We start from the raw sequence: 14,293 nt of genomic DNA on the forward strand, positions 1-14,293 counted from the left end.
AGAGCAGCAAAAAAGAAAACAACAGTTTGGCTGATAATGGACAAACTCTATATTAACAATCAGCTTTTTCAGGACCTTCAAGTGACAACATGGTTGTGAGTAGAACTATGTGTGTGTAGTCACAGGTGGATCCATTTCCAGGGTCCAGGGCACAGTAATGTTAAGGTTTTGTTAAGGGTAATGCAGACACAGTGAATCTATATGTGGGTCTTTTTTTCTTTCTTATTTTCTTTCTAAGCTAACTTTTTTTTTCTTTGTAAATTTGGGTTAGGGTTCCTTTTTTTTAGTATTTGCTTTTAGTTTATACTGTAATAAAAAGGTCTTTTTTTCTTGTCAGACTCTATCTAGGATTGTTTCTTGGTTAGGATTATTTATTTATGTATTTGTCTTCCTCATAGATACATTTTCATTTATCTGTTTTTTGTTCAGATATCTAGATTTATAGCCTACATAAGCAACATTTTAATATATAACCTCAAGGGACATAAGAATAATAATTAGGGGTTTTGTACCTGGAAGTTATTATATATAAACAAACATTGTGATCGGTTCTATACTGTGTCATGTCCAAAGACGGTTCTGGAAGGAACAGTCAATGAATTCCTTTGTCTTAATGCCGAATGGACAACCATTATGTACTTATTTATTTTGCGCCTTTGACTTTTCCCTTTTTTATGATATGTTCATTTCTGTAATGTAGATCTTGATGTGTAGGTCTTGAATAGGGATGTCAATTTCGATTAATTTTGCTTTCAAAAGACTGATATCCATTAAACAGTAACTAACTGGTTAATTTTTAAGAAAAGTTGTGATGTAGTGTTGGTTTGTGAGAGCTGTCCAGTAGTCAGTGGTCAGAGCTATCTTGACTTTTAGCTCATCGTTCTTCTCCTCAAAGTCTTTTTCAATGTGTTTAGTCACAGTAGCCCTCGATGGCATACTATACGAATGTTAATGATAATACAAATAAAAGGCGACCCTGATTACAGCTGTTTATGTTATCATAGTATAGTTACATACTTATTCACTCTCCTGCCAGGCTCTTGTAAGCAGTCAAAAATTATTTTTAACGATTAGCATTAATATGACTGCCTGTTTGTCTTTTTGGGCTCCTTATCATCTGTCACAGTGGTATTTGGCAGCTTGACATGTTCCATTTCTGCAGTAGAGACGTTGGAAGACGCTTTGGACTCGTTTTCATGAATTTATTTCCTCCGATGCAGAAAAACACTCTTCAGAACGCTTTCAGAAGCTCCTGCAGGCTAAACTGGACTAACAAAACACTTTTAGTGCTGACTGACGCTAACACACTCACTATAAACAGACTTTAAGACACTCAATAGCCTAGCAACATTAATGCTAAAAACAACCCATAATGCAACACTCCGTGTTTAAGTCGGTTTCACACCGGTAGTTTATCAATTCAAAACGAATATCTGATGTTGTGGACATATAATTGTCTTGCCATTAGCGGAGTGTGCATGCAAATTAACCTATAGACCAACATGCATAACCAGTCAAAAATATTCTCTGCAGTTAACCAATAAGCTAGGAGACAAATGTAATGTCATGTGATACTTTTGTGTTGTTTTTAGGTCTGAAAAGAGAGATTAGAAAAAGTAGTTGTAGATTAGTTTTTTTTTTACATGGTGTATCTCATTAGTTAGCAAGCTAGTCACCAATCTGAACATCCCCCAGGGTTTTGTCAATGCTGCTCTATTTAATATTTTTAAATGAACAATGGATCAAATGACTGTAATGTGAAAGGTCACATTACTGATGTGTCACATGAAAAGTCACCACATTACAGTTCTGCTCAGCTCTACAGAGCGTTGTATCCTCTCTCTTTTCTGATAAACCCACTGTACACTATCTGCCCAGCACCAAACAGCAGACAGACACGGACAAACTGCTGAAGAGTGAGATATTTTTCTCAGGAGTTAAAATGAGAGAGAATATCAGACTTACAAACACTCCAAATGAACGCTAATGTTGCTCTATGTCTGCTGGATGTGTAAAGAGGCAACACTTTGCTAACACATTTACCATATCTATATCTATTTTTTTAAATTGATTGTCAGTATTGGTGCACTGCCCCCAAGGTGCCAAAAAATGAATGCAGTGTGAATGTGGAGGACAGAGCTAAAACCTGGCAATGTGTTTATACTGCACTGAAGATGGAGTTTGGCTAGCAGTTCCCCCTTGGTACAGTCTTTGTCCTAAACATGTCCTGTTTTACCTCTTATGGTCATTATTCAAATGAAACAGTCTGAGCAGTTTAAAATCACTCTGTGGTAGAGTTGCTCACCACTCCTAGACATACACAAACTGTAACGAGGTGTCACAAGTAGACATTGCTTTACTGTACTTGAGGCTTTTTTAAGTCTGCATTGTGTGGCTTATTTCCTGGGTACTGAGGAGAGGCTGTCGGGTGTATTTCTAAGAATTTCTTCCTGTTGGAGTCTGGCGCTTTTATCATTTCCTGTTCAGTCTTAAAAAGCGTCATATCTATCGCTCTGATACAGAAATCTCCCTCAATCTGACTTCTTCTGCTGTTTTTAAAGCTGAAATATTTTGGCCATGATTGCATTTTGTTTCATTCTGCTTGACAGAAGAGCTTTACACATTCACTTCAGCCCGCTTTAGTTTATATTGAACTGAAGGAATAACTGATTGGAATAAATCAATGACAATTATGCACAACAGTTTGATATGTGGAGGATCATCTCACCTTCATAAGTATGCATGATTTTAGTCATTTTAGCCGAACATTCCTTGCATTTCTAAAACTTTGTGGAACATTTTCCCTTGTTGTCTCATGTGACAGTCAGCAAGAGTTCACCTGCTGGAGGGAACATGCAACAACACACATGGCAGACTCACAAAATAAAAATGAACCGCCTCTGCACTGACCGTAGAATTTTCCGAAATGAGTAAAGAAATGATATAATAATCTGTTCTGATTCAACCATTTTTAATTTAAAGCAGCACATGCACTACATGTCCAGAAGTATGCAGACATTAAATCTGTTATAGTTGAACATGTATTATAATATCACAGGCATTGCTGTGCTGCTGTAACAACCTCCGCTCTTAGTTTGAAGGCATCCCAGCAGGTTTTGGAAGCTGGCTGTAAATTTGGTCCCAGACGTTGCACTGAAAACAGATGTCTCAGAACCACATCTGTTTCTGGAGCAATCTACTGCTGCTGCTGTGATTTTATCAATAAGAACAAACTAAATACTTACTGTATACATGCTGCAACAATAGATTAATGCTTAAAAAACAGCAGGAAAGTCAGTAAATCAGTCTGCATTGGTCTATAAATGAATGCACAGCTGCTTTATGCTGTATGAGAAGCTTCTCTGTCACTTCATTAAATCCCTGCAGCATCTGAAGGCAGCAGATGTGTTGATAAATCTGCAGCCTCTGATTAGAGGAGCGCTGCACCAGAGTACCAGTACCATTACACATGGCCGTTCACCACACACACCTCTTCATACACTGCACCTTGATATTCTGCATGAAGGAGACATCGGGTTACCATGGCTCACCATGGCCTTTTTTCCAACTTTCTTTTTAGCAAAAGCAGCTTGTTTTATTCTTGAAATACACACAGAATTGTGACTGAAATAGTGTCGGTCTGGTGCATCATATAAAGCGCTTCACCGATTTTTTTTTTTTTTAATATTTCCTATATATCTATTGTTATCATAGTAACAAAAAAAAAACCTACTCCAGCTGTCTTCGGGTGCAGATTTGTGGTGATGTGTGTTCATGTTGGCGCTCTGAATCATCCAGACATTTCCTCAAGAGAAGCTTTCTGTTTGTTGAGCTGTCGTTATCACTCTTAACTGTGATTGGTTCAGCTGTTTCAGAGAAGTGAGAGCAATAATATGAATTGCTGAGACAGTATTTTATCATCACCACTCCTACTGATCTATATTCAACTTCACTCAGCCCTTTTGCACCTCGTGCTGCTGCACATGCATGAACCAAAATAGCAGGTGGAGACACCCACACAGTCTGATATTCACAAACTTTACAGAATAGAATAAAAAGGTGAGATCGACTTTTCACCACAGCCAATTCTGTCATGATGAATTATCTCCAGGTGTAATGAGGAAGTTCATCTGATCACTGTTTAAAAGCACAGTCTGTACATTAAAAAGTAGCAGCATAGTGTCAAAAAGAGCCAGTAGCTTTCTGTCATAAATGAAAGAAAACCAGACAAGAACAAGATAAAAAGAGGTGTGTGCTCTTCTATACTTTATATGCATCACACAGAGGCGAAACCCATAAATAAAATCTATACAGAATAATGTAAGCCATGAATCACTTTAAACTTCATGAGTCAAGCTCTAGCATTTACTGACTTTCATGTATCCTTCTCAAAGCTGGCTCTCACACTGAGATATTTCTTTCTGTAGAGGTGTTGGAGCAAGCTGAGAAATATGATACAAATTGAGATCTTGACTTCCTGGCAACTGATGGCTGGCTATACGTGATCCATAAGATGTATTGTCCATGGGTACATTTGGAAAAGTTTGTTAGTGTTCACTACTCCACAGTCACATGACCTCTGTTCTTTTCTAACAGGGCCGGAGGTGCGAAGGCAGTTCCCTGAAGACTACACAGAGCAGGTTTGTTCTATACTCTCCTCACAAATGCTCCATCAGTCAAAAGCTTTTCTTTGGTTATTTTGTCTGTGTATGCTCTGCGCTTTCTCTCCCTCCTTCATCCATCAATTCCTTCATATAAAACCCTTCCACCAGCCCCTCTGACTTTTTTAATCATCAATAGTACATACTGATGTTAATACATGTAACTACTGTCATTCTTTCTATTATCCTTCATCTGTGTTCCGCAGGAAACCCTTCTGACTGTGCCCAAGTTCTGCTTCCCCTTCAGCATGGACAGGTGCACACACACACACACACACACACACACAGGTTTCAACAAACAGTACTTTGAAACGTGAAACATGAAACGTGCATGTTTGGCAGTGGTAGTGCCCAAATATATTAGAAAAACATCTTGCCCAAAATCAGATCTTAAAAAGTTATTAAAACCACAGATATGACAAATTTATTCTAGTCATTTTTACAGGGGTAGCAGGGTTGGTTGGTTCTGTTGACCAGTGAAGACAGTGAAGCATTTCTGGGGTCTACACACTTAATAATAAATAAATAAATGTAGGGCTGTCGATCGATTTAAAAAAATTAACAAATTAATTGTACAATTTGCTGTGATTAATAACGATTAATCGTTTTTTTTTCTTCTTAAGACTGAAGCTTGTAATAATGGATAATTGCATTCCATGTTCAAATGCCAGTTGAATTTCTAAAAGGTCCACAATAGTCCATGAAATATGATAAAAAGAACAAAGAAAGGTTCTGCTGAGAGTTCAGAATGTTGAATCCTTTTCACTCCAAAGAACAACAACAACAACAATTCAGCTCCTTTACATTCAGCCGGTTACTGAGACAGAGCAGTCTTTTTACATTATCAGTTTACAAAGCAGCTCTCTTCTATTGGATGATGTGGCCTGAGAGTGAGAACAACAAGGCACTGTGGTTGCAGGGGTTGACAGGTACTCGCGTGTAATACGTGCCAGCCTGGCATGTGCTCCTTCTCTCTTTGACCACCACTGTAGTGGACAACCCTCCATGTCCATTTTGGGCTCTGCTTTGTAGCAGTCCACACACTGTTCTATGGACTATTCCTCTTCATCTGTATTCATATCAGAAGAACCCAGCAAGAAGACGGACATCCTCCTCTTCTTTGGCGATGTTTTAAACATATCAGTAAGTTATTAATTACACAGAGAAAGACACTCACTAACTTCCTATCCATATGCTACACATGCATACACACACACAGAAGATACAGGGGGAGAGAGAGCCAGAACACACACATGCACAAGGGGACAGAGAGTGAGAACACACACAGGAGCCCCTTTTATACAGAGGTCCCGCAATATTGCCGTAAAGAAGACCTGTCATTATGCTGGCTAGGCTTTTCTTTACACAGAATCTGTGTGTGATTTTACACAGCATGCTGGCATTCCAGAATCAAAGGTGTGACATGTAACACAACAGCGTCGGTGTATAGTGTGACGTATAACATATGCGTCGGGCAGCGACATCGCTTTCTAAACAATAATGGCAGGTGAACTGAGTGTTGAGGTGCTTTTGCTAGCCATCCATATTTATACCACTCTTCAAACACAAGCAAAGTTGCTGTGCATTGTATACAACATGTTGATGAGATTTTTAAATCCCTTGGTGGTGGCTCGCACACATAACACATCATCAAAACGTCACAGACCTGTCCGGCATGCCAGCTGTCCTTTTTACATAGATGTCCAGCCGGCAGGAGGTTGCAGCTCAAGCTCCTGTGCAGTCCACATGGCAACGTTGTTGTTCTGCTGAGCCAGGGTAGTGGTCAGTAGAGATTTGTTTCACTGGATTCGCTTGACCATCTCCGGGGTAGAATTCCATCTTGTTGCAATGACCTGAACAGGTGATTCTTGCTTCTGTCCAAGTGCAACTTGGCGTTCTCTTAATTCCTAAGCATTTGATGGACCATGCTTCAAGTGCTGTGGCTGCAACTGTCAGTGCCAAATGTGATTAACTTTTCCTTGATTATCCATTCTTTAGCAACATCCAGAAAATGATGAGCACATGCCTCAGCATAGTGTCACTCTTCTACTTTACTCACAGTTAGTGCGAATGATTGATTCCATTCTTTATTAGTGAAGTGCGCTGTGACACCCAAGTGGTTGTCACTGCTCAAAGAAGTTCGATGGTCCCGCGATGTCCTTTGCTTGCTCAAGCACATTCATACTCCGTGCCCACCCGCCTTCATACAAAGTGTGTATTCTTGACACGATGGTTCCCCTGGAGGCTAGATTATAAGAGGTGCCTCCTGATGCAATTCAAATGATTTCTCTCAGTCCATTGTCTTCTACTGTGCTAATTCAGCGTTATTTTTTAGCTATCCAGTTAGTCAAAGCATTAGTTACCTTCTTACTTACAGGTTTCGTTATTCGCCCATGAGTACCACACTCCTGTAAAGTAGATTGGTGAAGCCCTGTAGAGATAGCTTCAGTAGTGTTTTGCTTTGAGGTGATAAGACATATTACTTCTGTGGTAATTAAATTCAGCTTATTAATTTCTCCAAATAATCTTCTTAAATGAGACATTAAATTTTGCAATTAATCCGCAGTTCACATGCGTGCCGAACCTTGGGGGGCGATCTGTATGGATCACGGATCAACTACGATCCGTTGCACCACTAATGTTTATATTTGTCATGTTTGTTAGACTAGTGCAGTGCCTGATTGGAATGGGCCAATTGCTTATTATTTCTCAAGAACCGCATATGAGCGAATCAGTTTACAAATGTATCAATTAAAACCAAGGAATTAATAAATGATGGAAGCAAGATGTCTCCTACCTCACTGAAAAGTCCATTCTCAGTGTATATGCACTGGGAGCTTGAAGTTTCATATTCCAACCATGATTGGCTCCAAACTAGTTGTGATGTCACAAGTCATGCCTGTAGGTACAAGTGTTAAACTGAGATTTAAAGTGAGCACAGAGAAACTTTCCTCCTTCAGATGAATGTGAAAAGAAACTCTACACATATATCATCCTGCACAGTGAAGAGGACAGCATCCAACTGAAGGACCGAAGAAGAACATGCTTTTGAGTGTTGTGGGACTTTGGAGGTTATTTAGTACTCTTATGTGCAGAGATGCAAGCATAAATATTCTACTGCTGCTACTGCAGTGTTTATTGCAGTTTTTAATACAGAACACGTAGTAAGTTTCTTAAAAATAGCAGGTGAAAAGGGTAGATTTCCTACAAGTGCTCAGCTGTCTTCCACACACAGGACAGAGCCTGCTAACCTGCTGGGCTGTGATTAATGATTTGTGTTCTCTCTGAACCTCTCTCACCCCGCAGCCTCACGGTCAACCAGGTCGGCCAGAACTTCACATTCGTGTTGACTGACATCGAGAGCAAACAGCGATTTGGCTTCTGTCGCCTCTCCTCAGGTGCACACACCTGCTACTGCATTCTCAGGTAAGCTGCAGTCAGTGTTTGACCCTAGCTGCAGGTAGCAATCAGTAGATAGTCATGTAGGATCCATAGGGGTGGGTCTTTGCAGAAGGAAGAATGGGAATTGCTGATAAAAAGCTGTTTTAGAGCCAAATAGAAAAGGTTCTGGCAAAGCAAGAGCTATTTGTCTGACTTTTGGTGCAGTTTAGCTCAGTGAATTCATTGAATTAAAAGAATTAAAAGACTATAATTCAAACATCAGGATGATCATTGGATTATAAAAGCAACATTTGCAGTACAGACAGTCTGTAGTGTCGTCATGTATGACAGTGTAGTGTTGACTCACAAAGTACTATATTCATCAAAAATGTTTACAGTATAAGCATGTTCGATGAAAAATAAAAAATAGTATCTCTGATGAGTTTGTTAAAGGTAGCCCAATGAAACAACCAGGTTAACCACATATTGTGGTAGCTCTGTAAAAAGTACAAAAACCTCTCTTTTTTTTGTTCCTCAGCTACTTGCCCTGGTTTGAAGTCTTCTACAAGCTGCTTAATATCCTTGCAGATTACACTATCAAAGGCCAGGTAAGTCATGAACGGACGACAGTGAGACAAAAAAAGTTGCTTCACATAAGAATATCGCTTCTTATCTCGTACAATTCTGAATCGATTCACAAATGCCAAAAATGGATGTTTTAATACTCAAGTGGGAGGGCAGCGCAGCACCCGCACAGTGTTCAGCACACACACGCACAAAATTCATCTTCTTTTTCCTCTCTCACTCCATTACACACAAACCAACTTGTGTTTTTACAGGAACATTGAAGCAGTGATGTTAGTCAGTTTATGACACTTTGATTCCATTCTTCTATGGCAGAGAAGTGGGCGATCCTTCCACATAAATGCAGTTCACTTTTTTACTCTCACACACTTTTCTCTGCTTTTCCTGTTCATCAGTCAGTGACCTTCATCAACACCTGTTAGTTTCACTATCAGTTATGTGTCATATTGCAGTTCAGTGGATTAAGGGCATGAGTCAGTGGTTTGGCACACAGTGGACTAGAGTAAGAGTCTAAAAATGGAGCCTCCCTCCCTATGTATTCAATCAGTAATCTGTTTTGAATTGAATTGTGGCACCGAGAAACATTTCTAATCATCATCTTGTTCCGAGGACATGTGTTATATCAGAATTCTTGACTTCAATCAGGAATCTGTCAGCTGATTTCTTCACTCAACATGTGGCTTCATATTAGCTGCTATCAGTGTTTTGTTTTGAGCTTGTTTTCACATTTTCTTTCTCTTTTTTTAGTTTAGCTCCAGTTTTTTGGCCTGATTTGTGACATTCTTGGCTTTAGATGCTGTAATTGACTGCTAATTTCTGTTTCAATTGATTTATTTTTAACACTGATACATTGGTATACATGTTAACAGTTTCCAAATGTGTCTGTAATAATGTGACAGAGACAGCAGCAGCATGCTAATGTCTGTTTGGGCTTCTTCACAACAAGCTGTGCACAAGAGAGATAATAAACTGACACAACAGTATAATCAGTTGCACTGCTGCCTGATGATAAGATGAACACAGTTGTAACAGAAGTATGACGTGTAAGTGTCTTGTATTTCTTGTAGCTTTTATTCTGTACAGACTGGGCAGCTTGTCTTCCATGGAATGAATTAGCCTTTGGAGTTATGTTTGTCTTTCTTGCATGAGAACATGTTTCTTTGAATGACTGAACTTGTGAATGTTTCAGGAAAGCCAATGGCAAGAGCTCCTGGTGTCACTACATACGCTCCCTATCCCCGAGCCTGGAGTTCCCGTTCATCTGGGTGTGGTGAGTCTGACGTCACCACATCACGTCCATAGGAGACATCAGGAACATTCTTTGACCACACTGTGAATGATTTAAATGCATTGGTTTGGTTGTTAACTACCAAAGTGACACTGACTCTCTTGTTTTCTCCAGCATTCCTTCTTCACTGTGCCTGACACAAGGGAACTCCCCAGTATACCTGAGAACGTGAGTGTTGTCATTGTGACATTGAGTGTCATTGTGCTTTTAGTTTGATATTTGGCTCTGACACCAACACAACTCATTTAAGATCACTGAGAGATGCTGAAAGACAGCACAGTCAAACATCTCAATCCCCTCACTTTTGGCTAAGCAGAAACTCACTGTTCATATGATTGACTTGTGTCCGTGAGCAGTGACATTCAAAATTTAGAGCTCTTGCCTGTTAGCTGAAGAATCCAGGGGGAACTCCAACAATTTTACTCATCACAGTGTGTTACCAGGTGTTGGGGAGTACTATTGCATATGTGAAAAAAGTGTATAAAGCATAGTCTGACTGACCGGATGTAGACTGTGGGTATAAGCCAGCCATTGGCTGCCTGTTGCAGGTGGCATTTTCCTCCCCTTCCGCAATCTGCGTGTTGCCGTTTTCAAAATCTCCATCACTATGTGAAACAACAAGAACTGAAAATGGCAAATTATATTTTCAGTAAAAGTCATATAACATAATCAAACTGTGGAGATAGTTCTGGCTATGCAAGGCTATATAAAGCATTGTGTGGCTCCAGAGGGAAACATCAGTTTTTTAAAGATAATTAACCAACAATATTTGTAAAACCAGAAGGTCCTTAAAAAACACTAATGATGTTCTGACAATATTTTGATTTTGCCACATTTTCACAGAAACATGTGGAGGCCAGTCCCCACCATGAAAATAAATAATTATAGGAAGTGATTAGATTAGTTTATATCTAACAATTATGACTTCTAAAATTTTGAGGCACCAAGTCATTAGTTTGATCTACAAAGTTGTTGATTTTGACCTTATGAATAATGATAATGAGCTACTTTGACCTACTATGCTGTAATTATGAGGTATGACAAGTGTTGTTGTTTTTTTGTTGTTGTCTTTTTACTTGCATCCTTCACTAGTCCAGATTTAAAATGATGCCATTTTTCATTTGTCAATTGACATAGCTACTGGATATTTAATGTGCAAGATTGAGCTGACTTGAACCACAGTTTATACCATTCATACTTTACCTTTACAAATAACTCTCCTCTTTGTTTTTCTCTTATTGTGTTTGACCCTTGCAGAGAAACCTAACAGAGTACTTTGTAGCAGTAGATGTCAATAACATGCTTCATCTGTACGCTAGTATGCTTTATGAACGCCGAATCCTCATCTGCTGTAGCAAACTAAGCACTGTAAGTAGAGTCTACTTCCTGTTTCTTCTCTCCTGTACAGCTCTGTTCATTATGGTCTCTTTTAAATCATACTGTGACATCTGTTTACAGGACCATAGCATTTACACTGTGAGCTCTCTGAAAAGGGTTTTTTGAGACTTCAGAATGAAATGTTGCTGTTTTGAGATGTCTCTTCTTCCCCTTACATTAAATGTAAGATATGAATGACTTTAAGTAAAACTTTGAGTTGGACTTTATGCAGCGGCAGCAACCAGTTTGGATATCATCTGAAATCAATAAAAACCAGTGTCAGAGAGTGCACATATTGATATGTGGGACAGATATCTAAAAGAAAATGATGATGATATGCTTTAAGGTTTTTATGTGGAAATTGTCATTGTTACTTTCTGCTGGCCATTTTTCATTTGAAGGACTCAAACAAGAAATGACTTTAGACTTCATAGTTGCTGTGTCATCACAACTAATGGTCATACAATGACTATAAAGAGTTATATGCGTGAGAAACAACTACAGTACATGACTTTATGGACAATAAAACCATTTTCCATGTGGACTGAGTCAGTTTTACTGTTTCCACTCAGCCATTCTAAAAACAAGAAAATTTGCAAAACTGAAACATACATTAAATGTGGATGAATACTAAGATATGAAGAAGTTTACTCCATAAATGGATTTATCCTGCACATTATTCCATTATAACAGTCTCCTTTTTTACTGTAATGGCATTTTTTTCAACTGCACAGCAGAGCCTAGAAGGTGTCATGGAGGAAAAAAAACAACAAAAAAACTCCAACCAATTTGTGAGCATGAATTAGTAATGAATACTCACAAATTACGTATTTTGTGCTGTCAGATTAAAACGTGTGCACATGAATTAACAGAACATAGCATGAAACATACTGTTGTTTTAAGGGATGTCAAAGATAACGCAACATAAAAAAAGTATACCCACAAATCTTGTGGCTTATTTAGATTAATATTTGGCTACACAGTGGTATATGTGCACCTCATAGCAGCCAGAGCTAGCCAGTACAGCTGAAACAACTGCCAGAGTGGCATCATGACTGTGAATGGAAGAATGTAAAAGTGGATAAGAAAAATGGAATAAATGTGATTACTGAACAATATTAATATGGAGTAATCAATTCAGTATTTGTAGGCACCTCAATACCAAAACACAACTGCTAAAGCTCACTGTCAAGGGACCATTACACTATTACAAACTCAGGTTTCATGTTTGCTGGTTCAACCAGTTATGGAGGAGCACAACACAACGTTGGGTTCGAACCATTGCTAAAATGTAAGTGTTGTTTAATGTTATGTTTTGCTATATGAGCACACATTACTTTTTCCCTTCATGACACTTGCTGGGCTCCATAGTTTGCCATCATTGTGTTTGAGAAAATACTAATAATAAACAGAGTTACAAGGTGCTTCACAAAATACAATACCATAAAATATAGGTGCAAAGAAAAAAGATTCTTTACTGCAACAGTATAATTTATATCATTTACAAACTCAGTTTACAAACTATATATATATATATATATATATATATATATGGCAGTATGACATCACATATTATGTTTTTGATATTTGTCCTCAGTTAACAGCGTGTGTCCATGGGTCTGCAGCCATGTTATATCCAATGCACTGGCAACATGTTTACATTCCTGTCTTGCCTCAACATCTATTAGACTACTGCTGGTGAGTATGCTGGGTATCATCCAGACACAAAACCAGTTGAACACAATGTACTTTTATATATTTATACATCACTGCAAATACCAAGGAACACCTTATCTTTCACAAATAGTAGTTTTGTTTGTTTGTTTTGTGTCATTGTTATAATGATGACAATGTTTTTGTATTGAACTTTTCTCAACAAGAAAGTGCTAAAGTTAAAACATAAACATCATAAATACCATAACTGTCAGATAGTGGCTGAGGCTTTTAGTTAAGTCAACTGCAGATTAAACAGGCCTTTATTTGAGCCAGGTTTATATTAGAGACAAGCCTTTATTTGTAATTTACCTTGTTTTATACATGTATTTCATGACACCCTCCTGTTTTCTGATTTCTTTCTATTTTTATGTGTTGTTAGTGTAAGCTCAACAATTCCTGCACAGATGTTTCACTTAGACATTAATATTTCACATTAAAATAATTCCAGCAGTTCTTTCCTGAAAGGTTTTTAGTGTGAAACGCCGGCTGAAGTGTTGTATATCATGAGTGTAAATAGTCTGAGTAGTTAAACATCAATTGATAAAATTGCAAAGTACAGAGAAACTTAGAGCAAAGTACTGATATGGTTATGCATATATATACAGTGTGTTTATCATATCCATCTGTGTAGTGGACTGTAGAAAGAGGCACTCCATAGTCCATGCCAATGAGTTATCTACCATCATAAACTTAGTAATATTATGTTAATGTTGTGTCACTTGGTCCATCAATAACATTTCAACTGCATAGAAAACACAATAAAACAAAACAACTCCACAAACACCACTCTAAATGCTCCTCCATCATCATACTTAAAACATGCAGAAAGCAAGGGGTTTGCAGTACAGTACAGGCTTGAGAAGTGCTCACATAGATCCAGGAAGTCTGAGGGAACATTAGGAGAACACTGTATGACATCCAGGAGTTGATATCTGCCAGGCAAAACTTCACGGAGCCTGAGCAACATTACGTGTTACAGGAAAATACAACTGATTATCATCAGCATAACAACAGAGAAAGTATTGAAAATACAAATCTCACTAAAGTCAGGAAGTGCCTGCTTAGTAGAACTTAGGTCAACAGCTAATTTGTACAACCTCCATAACCCAGCTATTATCTGAGGCATAAATGTTGTGTAACAGTGTCTATGGGTCTTTTTTCAGTGCCCCAATGCCCTACCTCATTGGAGTACATTCCAGCCTGATGGAGGTAAGATTCTATACCTGGCATACAGAAACTAGGGCTCATACATATCAAGTGTCTCAGAATCACTTCTTGGAATCGT

The 14,293-nt window shown here is 38.4% G+C and overlaps 2 protein-coding genes across 5 annotated transcripts in view; one reads left to right on the plus strand and one right to left on the minus strand.

The window, feature by feature from the left end:
• The window catches only part of nek6 (NIMA-related kinase 6), a 41,196-nt gene extending 37,342 nt beyond the window's left edge, over window positions 1-3,854 (minus strand). The window contains exon 1 of the mRNA XM_067574255.1: window positions 3,734-3,854. Within this exon, the coding sequence (XP_067430356.1) occupies window positions 3,734-3,794 (61 nt within the window). The 5' untranslated portion in view covers window positions 3,795-3,854. The remainder of the gene's footprint in view (window positions 1-3,733) is intronic.
• Window positions 1-14,293, plus strand: part of dennd1a (DENN/MADD domain containing 1A) — a 35,561-nt gene that overhangs the window by 4,475 nt on the left and 16,793 nt on the right. For all 4 annotated transcript variants that reach the window (XM_067574251.1, XM_067574253.1, XM_067574252.1 and 1 more), the window contains exons 3-11: window positions 4,597-4,640; window positions 4,868-4,917; window positions 7,968-8,087; window positions 8,581-8,650; window positions 9,817-9,897; window positions 10,030-10,083; window positions 11,173-11,283; window positions 12,890-12,990; window positions 14,172-14,217. In XM_067574251.1, the coding sequence (XP_067430352.1) occupies window positions 4,597-4,640; window positions 4,868-4,917; window positions 7,968-8,087; window positions 8,581-8,650; window positions 9,817-9,897; window positions 10,030-10,083; window positions 11,173-11,283; window positions 12,890-12,990; window positions 14,172-14,217 (677 nt within the window). The remainder of the gene's footprint in view (window positions 1-4,596; window positions 4,641-4,867; window positions 4,918-7,967; window positions 8,088-8,580; window positions 8,651-9,816; window positions 9,898-10,029; window positions 10,084-11,172; window positions 11,284-12,889; window positions 12,991-14,171; window positions 14,218-14,293) is intronic.

The sequence above is a fragment of the Thunnus thynnus genome, chromosome 19 (assembly GCF_963924715.1).
Source record: "Thunnus thynnus chromosome 19, fThuThy2.1, whole genome shotgun sequence".
NCBI lineage: Eukaryota > Metazoa > Chordata > Actinopteri > Scombriformes > Scombridae > Thunnus > Thunnus thynnus.